General features: G+C 44.1%; 1 protein-coding gene across 4 annotated transcripts in view; it reads left to right on the top strand.

The window, feature by feature from the left end:
- The window catches only part of TAFA1 (TAFA chemokine like family member 1), a 509,292-nt gene that overhangs the window by 242,905 nt on the left and 248,608 nt on the right, over positions 1-17,779 (top strand). For all 4 annotated transcript variants that reach the window (XR_010084030.1, XM_063426809.1, XM_063426808.1 and 1 more), the window contains exon 3: positions 15,114-15,161. Coding sequence is in view for 3 of the 4 variants with exons in the window: in XM_063426809.1 (XP_063282879.1) it covers positions 15,114-15,161 (48 nt within the window). In the remaining variant the exon portion in view is untranslated. The remainder of the gene's footprint in view (positions 1-15,113; positions 15,162-17,779) is intronic.

The raw sequence follows: 17,779 nt of genomic DNA, 5'->3' as shown, positions 1-17,779 counted from the left end.
CTATTCTTCCTTCGGATTCTCCTTCCCAGGGGGTACCGTCGGTTGATGTTCATGTTGCCAATTTGAGGAAGTTGTGGGATCAAACTCGACAAATCCTTGTGCACAACTCTATGTTGGTCAAGAAACACGCTGATAAACGTAGAAGGGCGGCTCCGGTCTTTGTTCCTGGTGATAGGGTATGGCTGAGCACGAGGAACATCCGTTTAAAAGTGCCCTCCATGAAGTTCGCTCCTCGTTATATTGGACCCTACAGGGTGCTGACCCGTATCAATCCAGTTGCGTATCGTTTAGCTCTTCCTAATACCTTACGCATCCCGAACTCGTTTCACGTTTCATTGCTGAAACCACTCATATGTAACAGATTTTCCTCCACAATAGCCCCTCCTCGCTCCGTTCAGGTGGAGGGTCAGGAGGAGTATGAGGTTAACTCTATTATTGATTCTCGAATCTCCCGGGGGAGAGTACAATATCTGGTTGATTGGAAGGGATATGGTCCTGAGGAGAGGAGTTGGGTACCTCAGGAGGATGTTCATGCTCCCCGTCTCCGCAGGGCGTATCACTCTCGCTTCCCATCTCGTCCCGGTTCATTCCGCCCGGTGGGCGTATCTGAGAGGGGGGGTACTGTCAGGGTACCTGTGGTCTCTACCTCCGAAAGAGGTAGAGACTTAGCTGTTCCTCCATGCAGACGGTCTGATGGCTCCCTTCCCCGCGGTCTATCCGGTCATGCTAGGCCGGCCGCGAGGGAGTGACTGCCTTTTACAGCATCTAGGCAGGAAGTAGTCATCAGGACACTCCCCCGGAACGACCTGTCAGTCAATTGCTGCAGGACCAATCAGGACGCCTCGGAGGCGTGGTTACTGCTCTGAACAGGGTATTTAACAGAGCTTCTTTCATTAGCTCATTGCCCTGTCGTGGTTCTAGCTTGTTCTAGTCACTCAGTGCTTGTGTATTCTATTATCCCTTTTGGTTTTGACCCGGCTTGTTTACCTTACTCTGCTTATCTCTGTTACCCTTGATTCGGCTTGTCTCTCGCTTACCTGTCTTCTGTTACCCTCGACCTCGGCTTGTCTTTGACCATTCTATACTGTACTACTTACGTTAGTCCGGCCATTCTAAGGTCCGGTATACGTATCTGGGTACTGTTTGTACTCTGAGTGTTGGATCCCTGTCCCGATCCTGACAAACCCTTGATAGGGTAAGGTAGGACATAAGAATGGGTCAGGCCAAGAGTAGTTCTTAAAGCAAGACTCTGAAGTGTGATTACAGACAGAGAACAATTAAAGGTCACTAGCTGAGAGAAAGGATCACAAAAAGATATATACTTGTGATGGTATGTCATTCCATTATATATTAACTATAAAGTTTTTTCAGGGTCCTATTAGCCATTATAAACCAATAAATGATACCGCACTCAATAAATTTGAGAGTATAATGTTGTATTTAATTTATGAATTTCATAAGCATTTCATAAGTATTCGAATATATACAAAAAGTGAAAAAAATGGGAAAAAAGTAATAATTTAAGGAGAATGTATCCTATAGCGACCAATATAACTCCATGTATAAAAAAAATCCTAACAAGAGCTGGCTCACTAATATACAACAAATACCAAACTGTATAGTATCATAGAAAACTCAAATTTGGAATATAGATGGATGCTGACAAGGAAATATATACAATAGTGGAAAAAATAAACACACATTTTTTTTATGTATAAAAATGAAAAAAATGAAAAAATGCAGAAAAAAAAGAGAAAAAAGGAAAAAAAAAAGAAAAAATGTATATACAGTCCCAGTGTGTACACACTATTGTATTTAGGTGGATCTCACCAAAATGTCCTGTTGAAATAAAGTCCTGTTCCAGGTGAAATGTCCCTGCTCTGTTGTCCTTGCAATCAAACTGTTCCTCCTTGCTGGATGGAATATTTCACGTCCTTGGCAGGTCCTTGTCAGGTATATGTGTTCAAGCTCTTGAAAAGCCGGGCTGCGCGCTCGGGACCCTTCAGTCCCTTCAGTGGCCCTGTGCAGGTGAAGGAAAGAATAGTTTATCTGTATTTATATCATAGCCGGGCGCGCCAGTTTCACCCAGAATTATGCAGAAGCATGCAAAATATGATATAATAAATAATAAATGCCATTTCTTTAAATATAAAAACTTGAGCCCTATAAACAATCATGAGAAAAGGTATTAAATAGGAATAGACAGCCTTCTTGAATATCAAACATTCTCTTATTTTTTTAATATATATTTTTTAAATGAACTTGAAGTGTTCTCTCACAAAACAATATTAAATTTGAAACCTTAGATTTCCTTTTGATCCAATTTTTTTTTCCTTGTAACATCTCTGTACCTTAGATATATATGGAAAGGTACAGGAGATAATATTCAGATATATCACAATACCTATCTGTGTATTCTGCAATAACAGCAGGTTACTTCATGTTTACTTTTTTTATATACATAGATGCAGGATGAAAAGAATACTAGCATTTATTATTTATTATTTTTTACATCATATTTTGTATGCTTCCGCATAATTCTGGGTGTATAGGTGTGGTTGTAAACCGTTTAAAATATGAATGGTACACCCTTAAACTTTGATACATTAGAACTGGCCTCCAAGAGCTTGAAGACATATACCTGACAAGGACCTGCCAAGGACGTGAAATATTCCATCCAGCAATGAGGAACAGTTTGATTGCAAGGACAAGAGAGCAGGGACATTTCACCTGGAACAGGACTATATTTCAAAGGACATTTTGGTGAGATCCACCTAAATACAATAGTGTGTACACACTGGGACTGTATATACATTTTTTCTTTTTTCTCTCTTTTTTTCAACATTTTTTCTTTTTTTTCATTTTTATACATAAAATTTTTTTTATGTTTATTTTTTCCACTATTGTATATATTTCGTTGTCAGCATCCATCTATATTCCAAATTTGAATTTTCTATGATACTATAGTTTGGCATTTGTTGTATATTAGTGAGCCAGCTCTTGTTAGGATTTTTTTTATATTTGGAGTTATATTGGTCGCTATAGGATACATTCTCCTTAAAGTATTACTTTTTTCACATTTTTTTCACTTTTTGTATATATTCAAATACGTATGAAATACTTATGAAATTCATAAATGAAATACAACATTATACTCTCAAATTTATTGAGTGCAGTATCATTTATTGGTTTATGATTATTAGGAGGTCAATGGGCTACCTGGATACCTTGCAACAATACGGATAAAAGAGTGCCTGTATATATGATTTTTTTCCTATTAGCCATTAAATGTTTATTTCACTGCTAGTTATCATTACATTGCTTTGTTATACTAGAGTGGACTGACGTTGTCGATTCATAGTATATATTACAATTTTTTTCTCTATTTTATTTGACATTTTGTTTGAAATCACATAGTAATGTGTGCATGTCCTATAACAGTCCACGGGGATCAACGAGTTAATCATCCACTAATCTGCATCAATCTTTGGAAGTCAACATTTGATCTCTATTTATATGACCTTGTTTACAATGTTTTTGATTAATTATTGATGTCAGAGAACCGATGATCCAAAACAAAGGTTTAGTACATTAAATACTACTGGGTTTGTGTTCAGTAAGTTCTTTAGTCGTAAAAGCAACTCACTCTTTGCCTAAATCTATTATCATATGGGCAATTTCCATGTGTTGGTCAGACAATTTATGAACAATTTCTATATAAAACTTAATTGTATAAAAATTGTAGAAATATACTATTACCGAGATATTAATAGTCGAAAATTACATCAGACACAGAAATTTAAAGATGATGGACATTAAAAAAACTAAATAAAAAAAACAATATATATATTAATATATTTGGAAAAGATTTTAATGTGGTGTAATTTAAATTATTTACAGAAAATCCATATCTAGGGTTAATAATAATACAGATATTAATTATGCAACTGATGACTTGGCCAATGACTACAAAATTATTCTGAACATTATACAAATGCCTATAGCAAATGGAACTGTGAATCAGACTGGATTAATAACATAATGTAGTCACTAGAAAATGCATTGATTATATGTTAATTAAAGAGGTATGTTGAGCACAAAAAACACTAAATATTAATATAGTGTTCTTGTACATAGACCCTATTCATGTAAATTTCAGTTTGAGAGTAGTGATGTCGCGAACATAAAATTTTCCGTTCACGAACGGCGAACGCGAACTTCCGCAAATGTTCGCGAACGGGCGAACCGGGCGAACCGCCATAGACTTCAATAGGCAGGCGAATTTTAAAACCCACAGGGACTCTTTCTGGCCACAATAGTGATGGAAAAGCTGTTTCAAGGGGACTAACACCTGGACTGTGGCATGCCGGAGGAGGAACCATGGCAAAACTCCCATGGAAAATTACATAGTTGATGCAGAGTCTGGTTTTAATCCATAAAGGGCATAAATCACCTAACATTCCTAAATTGTTTGGAATAACCTGCTTTAAAACATCAGGTATGATGTTGTATCGATCAGGTAGTGTAAGGGTTACGCCCGCTTCACAGTGACAGACCAAACTCCCCGTTTAACGCACCGCAAACAACCGCAAACAGTCCATTTGCACAACTGAAAACTCCCCATTTGCACAAGGTTGGATACCAAGCTAGCCATGTTCCGTTCCTTGTCCTCACTGATGTCATTGAAGGTCTCTTCCTCCACCCAGCCACGTACAACACCAAGGGTCCCCGAAAGGTGACAACAAGCCCCCTGTATTTTTTTTTTAAATGTACACTACTGTTACACCAGATATGAGTTGCACTGGTGTGACACTGTGCCCTGGCAGGCCCTGAAAGGCACACGTGTGAAGGAAACTGACTGCTATTATATTACAGTCAAAAAAGTTTTTAGTTTTTTTTAAATGCAAGCTATTGTGACACCAGATATGAGTGGTGGCACTGGGAAAGTGGGCACAGTATACGCTGTGAGCCTGACACACACGCTGGCAGGCAGGCAACTGCAGTTAGATTACACAAAAAAAAGCAGACTGATGTTCTAGCTCTAAAAAGGGCTTTTTGGGGTGCTGTCCTTAAAGCACAGATCAGATGAGTCCTTCAGGACTGTAGTGGACACTGAATACACTAGCCTAGCTATCGATTTCCCTATTAAATCAGCAGCAGATACACTGTACCTCCTCTCACTAAGAATGCAGCTTCCGGGGGGCGGGGCCTAGCTGTCATGGAGGAAAGGCGCACTTCATGTGAGCTCCCTCAATATCTCACTCAGCAGCTATCAACAAGCGAATTTAACCCCAGAAGGGGATGACCCAGCAATGTTGCTCCTACCTGACCGACCCGACATGCTTAATAGCGGTCAGCAACTCGACAGAGTCTTACTGACATCCGCGTGGCAAGTGTGGCCCTGTGCTCACCGGGCAGGAGAGGTGGCCGATCTCCCGATCCTGGGATGCCCAGGAGCAGCTACTTCCCTGCAGGAGCTCTGTTACCCCCCTCGGACCGGTGGGGGTTATCCCGGTCCACCCCTGAGAGCCTGTCTGGAGCTAATGGACGCACAGAGCACAGCCGCCCAGGCTGACATACTCATCTGCGACTCTCCCAATATGGCGGCAGCCGCGTGTCCTCCTGGTACCAGCAAAGCATGGCAGGATATTGAGTCTAAGCTAGACAGACTCTTTAATCAATTTTGGAAGCAAATAACAAGCAGGAAGCCCCAACAAGCTCCACCACAGCCCCAACAAGCTCCACCACAGCTAAGTGAAGCAGTCCCAATTAAAATCCACCAACGCAAAAGGCGTCAAAGACGGGACCGGAGGCACAAACGGAAATGCAGAGCCTGACCCACGTCAAGCACTCGCCTCCACCTTAAGCCACCACAATCCCGCACCGGACGTGAAGCACCACCGGGACAGATCTGACCACCCAACAAAACAAGCTTCCACCACCTCAAGCCGCGAACCCGGCACTCAGCCAGAGACTTGCCTTTGTTGTTCCAGGTATCAGGGACTCCCAGGGTCTGCACCTGGCGCCCAGAAGGGATCGGATGAGCACAAGCAGTAAACAGCAGCCTGACAAGCATGTCCCACTATAGCCGATCCTCCACACCATCGTAAAGTAGCAAGCATTTAAACATGTCATTATTTCACCTCCTAAAGAGTTTATTGTCGTAGTTCCTTACATGCCTTTACCTTAACCGTTCATGTATTATGTTATTCACTAGTCTCATCTCATGGGGCGACTCACACTTGATTTATAACTAGTGATGGAGCTGCTGATATAAATACATAATTGATAACGTGCAACAGTGGCGGCTCTAGACTTGGCGAGGCCTTAGGCGAGACTCATACATGAGGCCCCCACTAACACCATTATTGAAAAAATAGCAGTTGATTTGTGTGTATAAGAAGCTGTAGATATATTGAAGAGGGTACTTGCAGCACTGGATATAGAGAGCTAGTCTATGTATACATTGTTGCATTGTCTACCTCTGTGTGCTTGAGAATGTGTGTCTGGCAGTGAGTATCCTTGTATATGTATGTATGTTTCTCTGAGCATGTGTATGTTTGTGTACTGCCTGTGGCCTTTGGCACTGAGTTTATGGCGGAGCTATTTTATGACAGTGTGTATAATTCTTGCCTTCAGGGGGTGACCGGGTGAGTAAAGGGTTAACTGTGGCAGGGTGAGTGTAAAAGAGCAGGAGGGTGCCAAAGTGTATGGAGGTGGGTGCCAGAGTGTTGAGGGTTGACAGTGAGAATGAAGGGAGGTGCCCGAGTGCGGAGAGTGGTGCCCGTGAGTGCGGAGAGTGGTGCCCGTGTGTGCGGAGGGAGAGACCGTGTGTATGAAGGGGTGTCAGTGTGCCTAGAGAGTGGTGACAGAGTGTGTGGGGGAAATGACATAGTGTGAGGGGTGGTGACAGAGTCTGAGGGTGGTGACAGTGTGAGAGGGTTACATTAGTAAAGGGATGTGACAGAGTGAGAGGGGTTGACAGAGTGAGAGGGAGGGTGACATAGTGAAGGTGGGTAACAGAGTAAGAGGGGGGTGTCAGAGTAAGAGGGGGGTGTCAGAGTAAGAGGGGGGTGTCAGAGTAAGAGGGTGGGTGACAGAATAAGAGGGTGGGTGACTTAGTGTGAGGGGGTGAAAGTGTGAGGTGGGTGACAGTGTATGGGGAGCGACAGTACACACTGGGACTGTATATACATTTTTTCTTTTTTCTCTCTTTTTTTCAACATTTTTTCTTTTTTTTCATTTTTATACATAAAATTTTTTTTATGTTTATTTTTTCCACTATTGTATATATTTCGTTGTCAGCATCCATCTATATTCCAAATTTGAATTTTCTATGATACTATAGTTTGGCATTTGTTGTATATTAGTGAGCCAGCTCTTGTTAGGATTTTTTTTATATTTGGAGTTATATTGGTCGCTATAGGATACATTCTCCTTAAAGTATTACTTTTTTCACATTTTTTTCACTTTTTGTATATATTCAAATACGTATGAAATACTTATGAAATTCATAAATGAAATACAACATTATACTCTCAAATTTATTGAGTGCAGTATCATTTATTGGTTTATGATTATTAGGAGGTCAATGGGCTACCTGGATACCTTGCAACAATACGGATAAAAGAGTGCCTGTATATATGATTTTTTTCCTATTAGCCATTAAATGTTTATTTCACTGCTAGTTATCATTACATTGCTTTGTTATACTAGAGTGGACTGACGTTGTCGATTCATAGTATATATTACAATTTTTTTCTCTATTTTATTTGACATTTTGTTTGAAATCACATAGTAATGTGTGCATGTCCTATAACAGTCCACGGGGATCAACGAGTTAATCATCCACTAATCTGCATCAATCTTTGGAAGTCAACATTTGATCTCTATTTATATGACCTTGTTTACAATGTTTTTGATTAATTATTGATGTCAGAGAACCGATGATCCAAAACAAAGGTTTAGTACATTAAATACTACTGGGTTTGTGTTCAGTAAGTTCTTTAGTCGTAAAAGCAACTCACTCTTTGCCTAAATCTATTATCATATGGGCAATTTCCATGTGTTGGTCAGACAATTTATGAACAATTTCTATATAAAACTTAATTGTATAAAAATTGTAGAAATATACTATTACCGAGATATTAATAGTCGAAAATTACATCAGACACAGAAATTTAAAGATGATGGACATTAAAAAAACTAAATAAAAAAAACAATATATATATTAATATATTTGGAAAAGATTTTAATGTGGTGTAATTTAAATTATTTACAGAAAATCCATATCTAGGGTTAATAATAATACAGATATTAATTATGCAACTGATGACTTGGCCAATGACTACAAAATTATTCTGAGCATTATACAAATGCCTATAGCAAATGGAACTGTGAATCAGACTGGATTAATAACATAATGTAGTCACTAGAAAATGCATTGATTATATGTTAATTAAAGAGGTATGTTGAGCACAAAAAACACTAAATATTAATATAGTGTTCTTGTACATAGACCCTATTCATGTAAATTTCAGTTTGAGAGTAGTGATGTCGCGAACATAAAATTTTCCGTTCACGAACGGCGAACGCGAACTTCCGCAAATGTTCGCGAACGGGCGAACCGGGCGAACCGCCATAGACTTCAATAGGCAGGCGAATTTTAAAACCCACAGGGACTCTTTCTGGCCACAATAGTGATGGAAAAGCTGTTTCAAGGGGACTAACACCTGGACTGTGGCATGCCGGAGGAGGAACCATGGCAAAACTCCCATGGAAAATTACATAGTTGATGCAGAGTCTGGTTTTAATCCATAAAGGGCATAAATCACCTAACATTCCTAAATTGTTTGGAATAACCTGCTTTAAAACATCAGGTATGATGTTGTATCGATCAGGTAGTGTAAGGGTTACGCCCGCTTCACAGTGACAGACCAAACTCCCCGTTTAACGCACCGCAAACAACCGCAAACAGTCCATTTGCACAACTGAAAACTCCCCATTTGCACAAGGTTGGATACCAAGCTAGCCATGTTCCGTTCCTTGTCCTCACTGATGTCATTGAAGGTCTCTTCCTCCACCCAGCCACGTACAACACCAAGGGTCCCCGAAAGGTGACAACAAGCCCCCTGTATTTTTTTTTTAAATGTACACTACTGTTACACCAGATATGAGTTGCACTGGTGTGACACTGTGCCCTGGCAGGCCCTGAAAGGCACACGTGTGAAGGAAACTGACTGCTATTATATTACAGTCAAAAAAGTTTTTAGTTTTTTTTAAATGCAAGCTATTGTGACACCAGATATGAGTGGTGGCACTGGGAAAGTGGGCACAGTATACGCTGTGAGCCTGACACACACGCTGGCAGGCAGGCAACTGCAGTTAGATTACACAAAAAAAAGCAGACTGATGTTCTAGCTCTAAAAAGGGCTTTTTGGGGTGCTGTCCTTAAAGCACAGATCAGATGAGTCCTTCAGGACTGTAGTGGACACTGAATACACTAGCCTAGCTATCGATTTCCCTATTAAATCAGCAGCAGATACACTGTACCTCCTCTCACTAAGAATGCAGCTTCCGGGGGGCGGGGCCTAGCTGTCATGGAGGAAAGGCGCACTTCATGTGAGCTCCCTCAATATCTCACTCAGCAGCTATCAACAAGCGAATTTAACCCCAGAAGGGGATGACCCAGCAATGTTGCTCCTACCTGACCGACCCGACATGCTTAATAGCGGTCAGCAACTCGACAGAGTCTTACTGACATCCGCGTGGCAAGTGTGGCCCTGTGCTCACCGGGCAGGAGAGGTGGCCGATCTCCCGATCCTGGGATGCCCAGGAGCAGCTACTTCCCTGCAGGAGCTCTGTTACCCCCCTCGGACCGGTGGGGGTTATCCCGGTCCACCCCTGAGAGCCTGTCTGGAGCTAATGGACGCACAGAGCACAGCCGCCCAGGCTGACATACTCATCTGCGACTCTCCCAATATGGCGGCAGCCGCGTGTCCTCCTGGTACCAGCAAAGCATGGCAGGATATTGAGTCTAAGCTAGACAGACTCTTTAATCAATTTTGGAAGCAAATAACAAGCAGGAAGCCCCAACAAGCTCCACCACAGCCCCAACAAGCTCCACCACAGCTAAGTGAAGCAGTCCCAATTAAAATCCACCAACGCAAAAGGCGTCAAAGACGGGACCGGAGGCACAAACGGAAATGCAGAGCCTGACCCACGTCAAGCACTCGCCTCCACCTTAAGCCACCACAATCCCGCACCGGACGTGAAGCACCACCGGGACAGATCTGACCACCCAACAAAACAAGCTTCCACCACCTCAAGCCGCGAACCCGGCACTCAGCCAGAGACTTGCCTTTGTTGTTCCAGGTATCAGGGACTCCCAGGGTCTGCACCTGGCGCCCAGAAGGGATCGGATGAGCACAAGCAGTAAACAGCAGCCTGACAAGCATGTCCCACTATAGCCGATCCTCCACACCATCGTAAAGTAGCAAGCATTTAAACATGTCATTATTTCACCTCCTAAAGAGTTTATTGTCGTAGTTCCTTACATGCCTTTACCTTAACCGTTCATGTATTATGTTATTCACTAGTCTCATCTCATGGGGCGACTCACACTTGATTTATAACTAGTGATGGAGCTGCTGATATAAATACATAATTGATAACGTGCAACAGTGGCGGCTCTAGACTTGGCGAGGCCTTAGGCGAGACTCATACATGAGGCCCCCACTAACACCATTATTGAAAAAATAGCAGTTGATTTGTGTGTATAAGAAGCTGTAGATATATTGAAGAGGGTACTTGCAGCACTGGATATAGAGAGCTAGTCTATGTATACATTGTTGCATTGTCTACCTCTGTGTGCTTGAGAATGTGTGTCTGGCAGTGAGTATCCTTGTATATGTATGTATGTTTCTCTGAGCATGTGTATGTTTGTGTACTGCCTGTGGCCTTTGGCACTGAGTTTATGGCGGAGCTATTTTATGACAGTGTGTATAATTCTTGCCTTCAGGGGGTGACCGGGTGAGTAAAGGGTTAACTGTGGCAGGGTGAGTGTAAAAGAGCAGGAGGGTGCCAAAGTGTATGGAGGTGGGTGCCAGAGTGTTGAGGGTTGACAGTGAGAATGAAGGGAGGTGCCCGAGTGCGGAGAGTGGTGCCCGTGAGTGCGGAGAGTGGTGCCCGTGTGTGCGGAGGGAGAGACCGTGTGTATGAAGGGGTGTCAGTGTGCCTAGAGAGTGGTGACAGAGTGTGTGGGGGAAATGACATAGTGTGAGGGGTGGTGACAGAGTCTGAGGGTGGTGACAGTGTGAGAGGGTTACATTAGTAAAGGGATGTGACAGAGTGAGAGGGGTTGACAGAGTGAGAGGGAGGGTGACATAGTGAAGGTGGGTAACAGAGTAAGAGGGGGGTGTCAGAGTAAGAGGGGGGTGTCAGAGTAAGAGGGGGGTGTCAGAGTAAGAGGGTGGGTAACAGAATAAGAGGGTGGGTGACTTAGTGTGAGGGGGTGAAAGTGTGAGGTGGGTGACAGTGTATGGGGAGCGACAGGGTGAGGTGACAGAGTACAGGTGGGTGACAGTGTGGAGGGGTCACAGGGTGGGTGACAGAGTAAGAGGGGGTGACAGGAGGGTGACCTAGTGTGTGAGGGGGGAGACCTAGTATGAGAGGGAGGGTGACATTGTGTAAGGGGTGACAGTGTGAAGGGGTGGCATAATGTGAGAGGTGAGAGATCTACTGTGAGAGAGGGGGGAGACCTAGTGTGAGATGGAGGGTGACATTGTGTAGGGGGTGACAGAGTAAGAGGGGGTGACATTAGTGTGAGAGGGGGGTGACAGAGTGAAAGGGGGGGTGACAAAGTGTGAGGGGGTGACAGAGTGTGAGGGGCTGGCAGAATGTGAGGTGGGGTGACATAGTGTTAAGGGCTGACAGTGTGATGTGGGGTGACAGTGTGAGGTGGGGTGACAGTGTGAGGTGGGGTGACAGTGTGAGGTGGGGTGACAGTGTGAGGTGGGGTGGCAATTTGAGGTGGAGTGACATGGTGAGAGGGGATGACCTAGTGTTAGGGGCTGACAATGTGAGGTGGAGTGACAGGGTGAGAGGGGATGACAGTTAGGGGCTGACAACGTGAGGTGGGGTGACAGGCTGAGAGGGGGTGACATATTGTTTGGGGAGTTGCAGGGTGAGGTGACAGAGTAAAGGGGGTGATATAGTGTGGGGGGTCACAGGGTGGGTGACAGAGTAAGAGGTGGGGTGACAGGGTGAGGGGGGTGACAGGTGGGGTGAGAAGGGGTGACAGGGAAGTAACAGGGTGAGGGGGTGACAAGGTGAGAGGGGTGAGAGGGATGTGACAGGTGGGGTGGCATGGTGAGAATGGGTGAGGAAGGTGACAGGTGGGGTGGCATGGTGAGAATGGGTGAGGAAGGTGACAGGTGGGGAAGCAGGGTGAGAGGGGGTGACAGGTGGGGTGACAGATGGGTTTGCTGGGTGATAGGTGGGGTGGCAGGGTGAGAGGGGTGACACGTGGGGTGACAGGGTGAGGGAGGCAACAGGGTGAGGGGGTGACAGGTGGGGTGGTTGCAGGGTGAGGGGTGTGACAGGGTGAGGGGGTGACAGGTGGGGTGGTAGGGTGAGGTGGGGTGACAGGATGAGGTGACAGCATAAGGGGGGTGACAGGATGAGGTGACAGCGTAAGGGGGTGACAGTGGGGGGTCACAGGGTGGTTGACAGAGTAAGAGGGGGTGACATGGTGAGAGAAGGTGACAGTGGGGTGGCATGGGTGAGGGGGTGACAAAGTGAGGGGGTGACAGGTGGGCTGGCAGACAAAGTGAGGGGGTGACAGATGGGGTGACTGGGTGAGGGGGGTGGCAGATGGAGCAACAGGGTGAGGGGGTGGCTGAGTGAGGGGGGTGACAGGGTTACAGATGGGGTAACTGGGTGAGGGGGTGGCAGATGGGGTGACAGGGTGAGGGGGTGGAAGATGGGGTGACAGGTGGGGTGGTTGCAGGGTGAGTGGTGTGACAGGGTGAGGGGAGGTGACAGGTGGGGTGGTAGGGTGAGGGGGGGTGACAGGATGAGGTGACAGCGTAAGGGGGGTGACAGTGGGGGGTCACAGGGTGGGTGACAGAGTAAGAGGGGGTGACATGGTGAGAGGAGGTGACAGGGGGTTGGCATGGTGAGAGGGGGTGACAGGTGGGGTGGCAGGGTGAGGGGGTGACAGGTGGGTGGCAGGGGGAGGGAGGTGACAGTGTGAGGTGGTGTGACTAGTTTAGGAGGGTGACAGGTGGGGTGGCTGGGTGGGGAGAGTGACAAGTGGGGTGGCTGAGTGAGGGGGGGGTGACAGGTGGGGTGGCTGAGTGAGGGGGGGGTGACAGGTGGGGTGTCTGGGTGACAGATGGGGTGACTGGGTGAGTGATGTGGCAGAGGGGCCACAGGGTGAGGGGGTGGCAGATGGGGCGACAGGGTGAGGGGGTGGCAGATGGGGTGACAGGGTGAGGGGGTGATAGGTGGGGTGACAGGTGGGGTGGCTGGGATACAGATGGGGTGACTGGGTGAGGGGGTAGCAGATGGGGTGACAGGGTGAGGGGGGTGACAGGTGGGGTGGCAGAGTGACAGATGGGGTGACTGGGTGAGGGGGTGGCAGGGTGGGGTGACAGGATGAGGGGGTGGCAGATGGGGTGACAGGGTGACAGATGGGGTTGCAGGGTGACAGATGGGGTGACTGGTGGGGTGGCAGGGTGACAGATGGGGTGACTGGGTGAGGGGGTGGCAGATGGGGTGGCAGATGGGGTGACAGGGTGAGGATGTGGCAGGTGGGGTGGCAGGGTGAGGGGGTGGCAGGTGGGGTGGCTGGGTGAGGGGGTGGCAGGTGGGGTGGCAGGGTGAGGGGGTGACAGGTGGGGTGGCAGGGTGAGGGGGGTGACAGGGTGAGGGGGGTGACAGATGGGGTGACTGAGTGAAGGGAGTGACAGGTGGGGTGGCAGGGTGGCAGATGGGGTGACAGGGTGAGGGGGTGGCAGATGGGGTGACAGGGTGGGTGGCAGGGTGACAGGTGGGGTGGCAGGTACCTTTTTCCCTGGTGGTCCAGTGGGCTCTGCGATCTGCAGCTCTGCCGGATGCAGAGCTGCAGACCACATGGTGAATGTCTCACGATCTTCAGTCAGAGCGTTGCCATGGTAACCCGCGGCAACGCTCTGATTGGCTAGAGATCGCGAGACACTTCAGTCTGCAGCTCACACCCGGCGGAGCTGCAGACTGAAGGCTGGCTCTCCCGGTCAGACTGACAGGAGGGGCCTCGCACCTCGCTCCTCAAGGACCCGACATGTCAGTCTGCCCTACGGCGGATTAGGCGGCCGCGAGGCCCCACACAGCGCGAGGCCTTAGGCGGCCGCCTAAACCGCCTAATTAGAGAGCCGCCTCTGACGTGCAAGCTACACCCTAAACATGACAGCCATCTTTCACAACTTGTACTGCTATATACTCATACCCTCAGTGCAACTAGCCATGATATACGCACGTTCAGCCTAGCATGCTCAAATATAACACACTTCTGTCTAAAACAAAAAAAAGAATAAAAAAAAAAAAAAGAATGCAGCTTCCGAATGAATCTAAAATGGATGCTGTCCAGGAGGTGGGATGGTCTGGGAGGGAGGGTCTGCTGCTGATTGGCTGGAATGTGTCTGCTCACTGTGAGGTACAGGGTCAAAGTTTACTCAATGATGACGAATAGGGGCGGACCGAACATCGCATATGTTCACCATCCGTGGCGAATGCGAACAAGCTATGTTCGCCAGGAACTATTCGCCTGCGAAGCGTTCGGGACATCACTATTTGAGAGACAAAGTTTACATTTGTCAGTCAGAATGCCTCTATTAGATGTCAATTAGACTGCCAGTAGAGGCAGTTTCTTATGACGACGCAATCATTTCAGGATGAAAGTTTTTGTGATAAACTGAGAAGTTAGCCTAATAAAAGCTGTTTAAATGTATCAAGTCCTTCAAAACTGCAGTGTTTGTGTGTATATAAAATGTATGTATGTAACATTTTTACAACTACATGCATTGAAGACTCACAATTGAAATTTTAACCAATCTTTTTAAATTACTTTTCAGGATTCTCTTCAGGTCACTTTCCGAATCACAGAAAATTTGGAGAAATCGGTAAGTACAATTTTATTTTTTCTATTACTAGTGAAGTTTGTAATAGTACAAAGTATGCTATATGTTTATGGGTGGAATTTTTCAGTTTCCTGTTTCCAGTTTCTTGGAGAAATTTGGCAAAATAGCAGTTTTTCCTCTGCAGCCACAATTTGAATACATAAGTTACACTTCGTCATTATCCATTTGAATGTGTCAAATCTTTGATCGCAATGCTATGCTGAGAGCACTGGTGGCAAGTTAGCCTACCGCGCTCAGACTGCCTTTGCCATCCAAGATTGAGCAGACTCCCATGAATATTGTGTAAAAGTAATTTTTACATAAAATATCTTGCTGCAGAGGAGAGAGGCAGCTGATACTGAGCAAGTACATTGCTAGTGGGGCTAACAGATGTTGGAGCATTTATGGGGTCCTGAAAATGCTTGATGGGTCTAATTTTGTCACCATTTCATTGCTAATCCCCTGTAATGACTATCAAGACACTAGCAAGAATAGTAACACCTTCAATAATATAATATGTGGCAGTTCCACTTTATTGCACCATATTTGGAATTAAAGGGACACTGTAGTCACCAAATAAATGTAGCTTAATGAAGCAGTTTTGTTGTATTGATCATACCCCTGCAGTCTTACTGCCATTTAGTAGTTAAATCACTTTGTTTTTTGCAGTTGTAGGCATACCTGCGTACCTGCATGTGACTTACACAGCCTTCCTAAACACTTCCTGTAAAGAGTCATCTAATGTTTACATTTCCTTTATTGCACAGCCTGTTTAATTTAGAATGTATTATCTCTTGCTCTATTAATAGCCTGCTAGACCCGGCAGACGCCTACTGCATGTAATCAAAGTTAGATCTACATAGCAGAACATAACAACGTTTAAAGTATTTACATCTAAATGAAAATGAAACCATTTTGTTTTCATGCAGGCTGTGTCAGTCACAGCTAGGGGAGTTGTGGCTAGGGCTGCATAAACCGAAACAAAACCGTAACTTCTAAGTGGCAGTGAATTGAGCAATGAGACTGCAGAGGCATGAGCTATACACCAAAACTGCTTCATTAGGCTAAAGTTGTTTGACTATAGTGTTTCTAATCATACAGCACATTGTGAGTGCATGATGTTTATGTAAATGGGTGAATGGTTAATCTCAAGCCAGCTTGTATTAATCTCAAGCTGGCTTGATATTAATACAGTAGATATGGGGTGTATAAATATAGGTTCATGTTTTTGTGATTAGTGTCTCATTAGGGACCAGGACAATTATGTATGTGATAAACCAGAGCTATTTTACTATGTAAAATGGTCACCCTTTCTCCTTTAGACTCAATGTTATATTATCAATTGTTATTTTTGTATTTTTGTGTAAGCTGTATGACTGATTTTGTAAATGTACTAAAATATTTAATCCTTGTTTGCATTTCAGTTTATCAGTCCAGTGGAAATTATACAAATAGTTTGTTTAATAAACTGTTTTGAGTGTTTGGCAATGAAACATGTACTTCCAGTTTAGGACTTAATAGGTTTAAGGAACTATATAATTTATGTCTTTGTAAATATGAAAGAATTTGGCAGTACAATTCTGGACCCCTGGTGTACATGTAAAATACCCAATTTTCCTATTTAATATATAAGTTATTATAAATTAATTTAAAATATGAAAAACATAGTGTAACTAGATAGAGGTGCATCATAGTGTATGTTGGTTAATGTAACTAATGCATAACAAACCAACTCCTGTGAGACATACTTCAGTAAGTCCATTAAACAAACCAGTGGACTAAAAACACCCAAGGTTATTCAATAACCTACAAATTGTATTGGATCCAGATTTTAATGTTAGAATTCATGCCAAAATTGTTTGTTTGAAAATAATCTTCTCCTCACATGTAGTCACAGCTTGGCTACTTTAGCTTAAGTTTTGACATTTATCTTTAATGTTGCTACTATTTGGAGTTTAGTGAATAATGTTTTATACTGCAAAATGTAAAATAACTATGCTGATAATTTAAGGAAAATAATACTCCAGCACACAACATTCACTGGTGTAATGGTGATTTATTCAGCCATCCAAGAAAGTGGGCAACGTTTTGACACTAAGAGTTTATTTCTAAAAGCAGATACTATAATATAGTCAGAGAGACCTTCTACTTGTATGTATGTGTGAGATTTATATATATATATATATATATATATATATATATATATATAACAGTTGTATATAGAATTATTCTGCAAACTTTGGCTTAAAATTTCCAATTTAGTTTTCCTTTCACTATAATTTCTTAAACAATTAAGCCCAATGTCCTAATTTATATTAAATTCAGCTGACAGAAAATAAATAAATATAAAGAAATCATTTTGCATTTATAGGCTGCGTACAAGTCTGGCATATCTTTGCTTCCTATATTTGAAAATAAGAAGGATTTGCAGTCATTACATACTGAGAAAATACTGCAGTAAATACTTTACAGCACAGTTGAGGAATAGAGTAGACTTATCAGTCATGCAATATGTTTGATTGCTCATTTAAAAATATATGCTTGCTTTGTTATGCTCTGCAGGTCAAACTAGGACAAACTTGCTCATGCGGACTGCATTATAACTTCATTAATTCCTTAGT

This window comes from Pelobates fuscus, chromosome 7 (genome assembly GCF_036172605.1).
Source record: "Pelobates fuscus isolate aPelFus1 chromosome 7, aPelFus1.pri, whole genome shotgun sequence".
NCBI classification, from domain to species: domain Eukaryota; kingdom Metazoa; phylum Chordata; class Amphibia; order Anura; family Pelobatidae; genus Pelobates; species Pelobates fuscus.
Note: the sequence above shows the minus strand (reverse complement) of the source record. Positions and strands in the feature narration are given on the sequence as shown.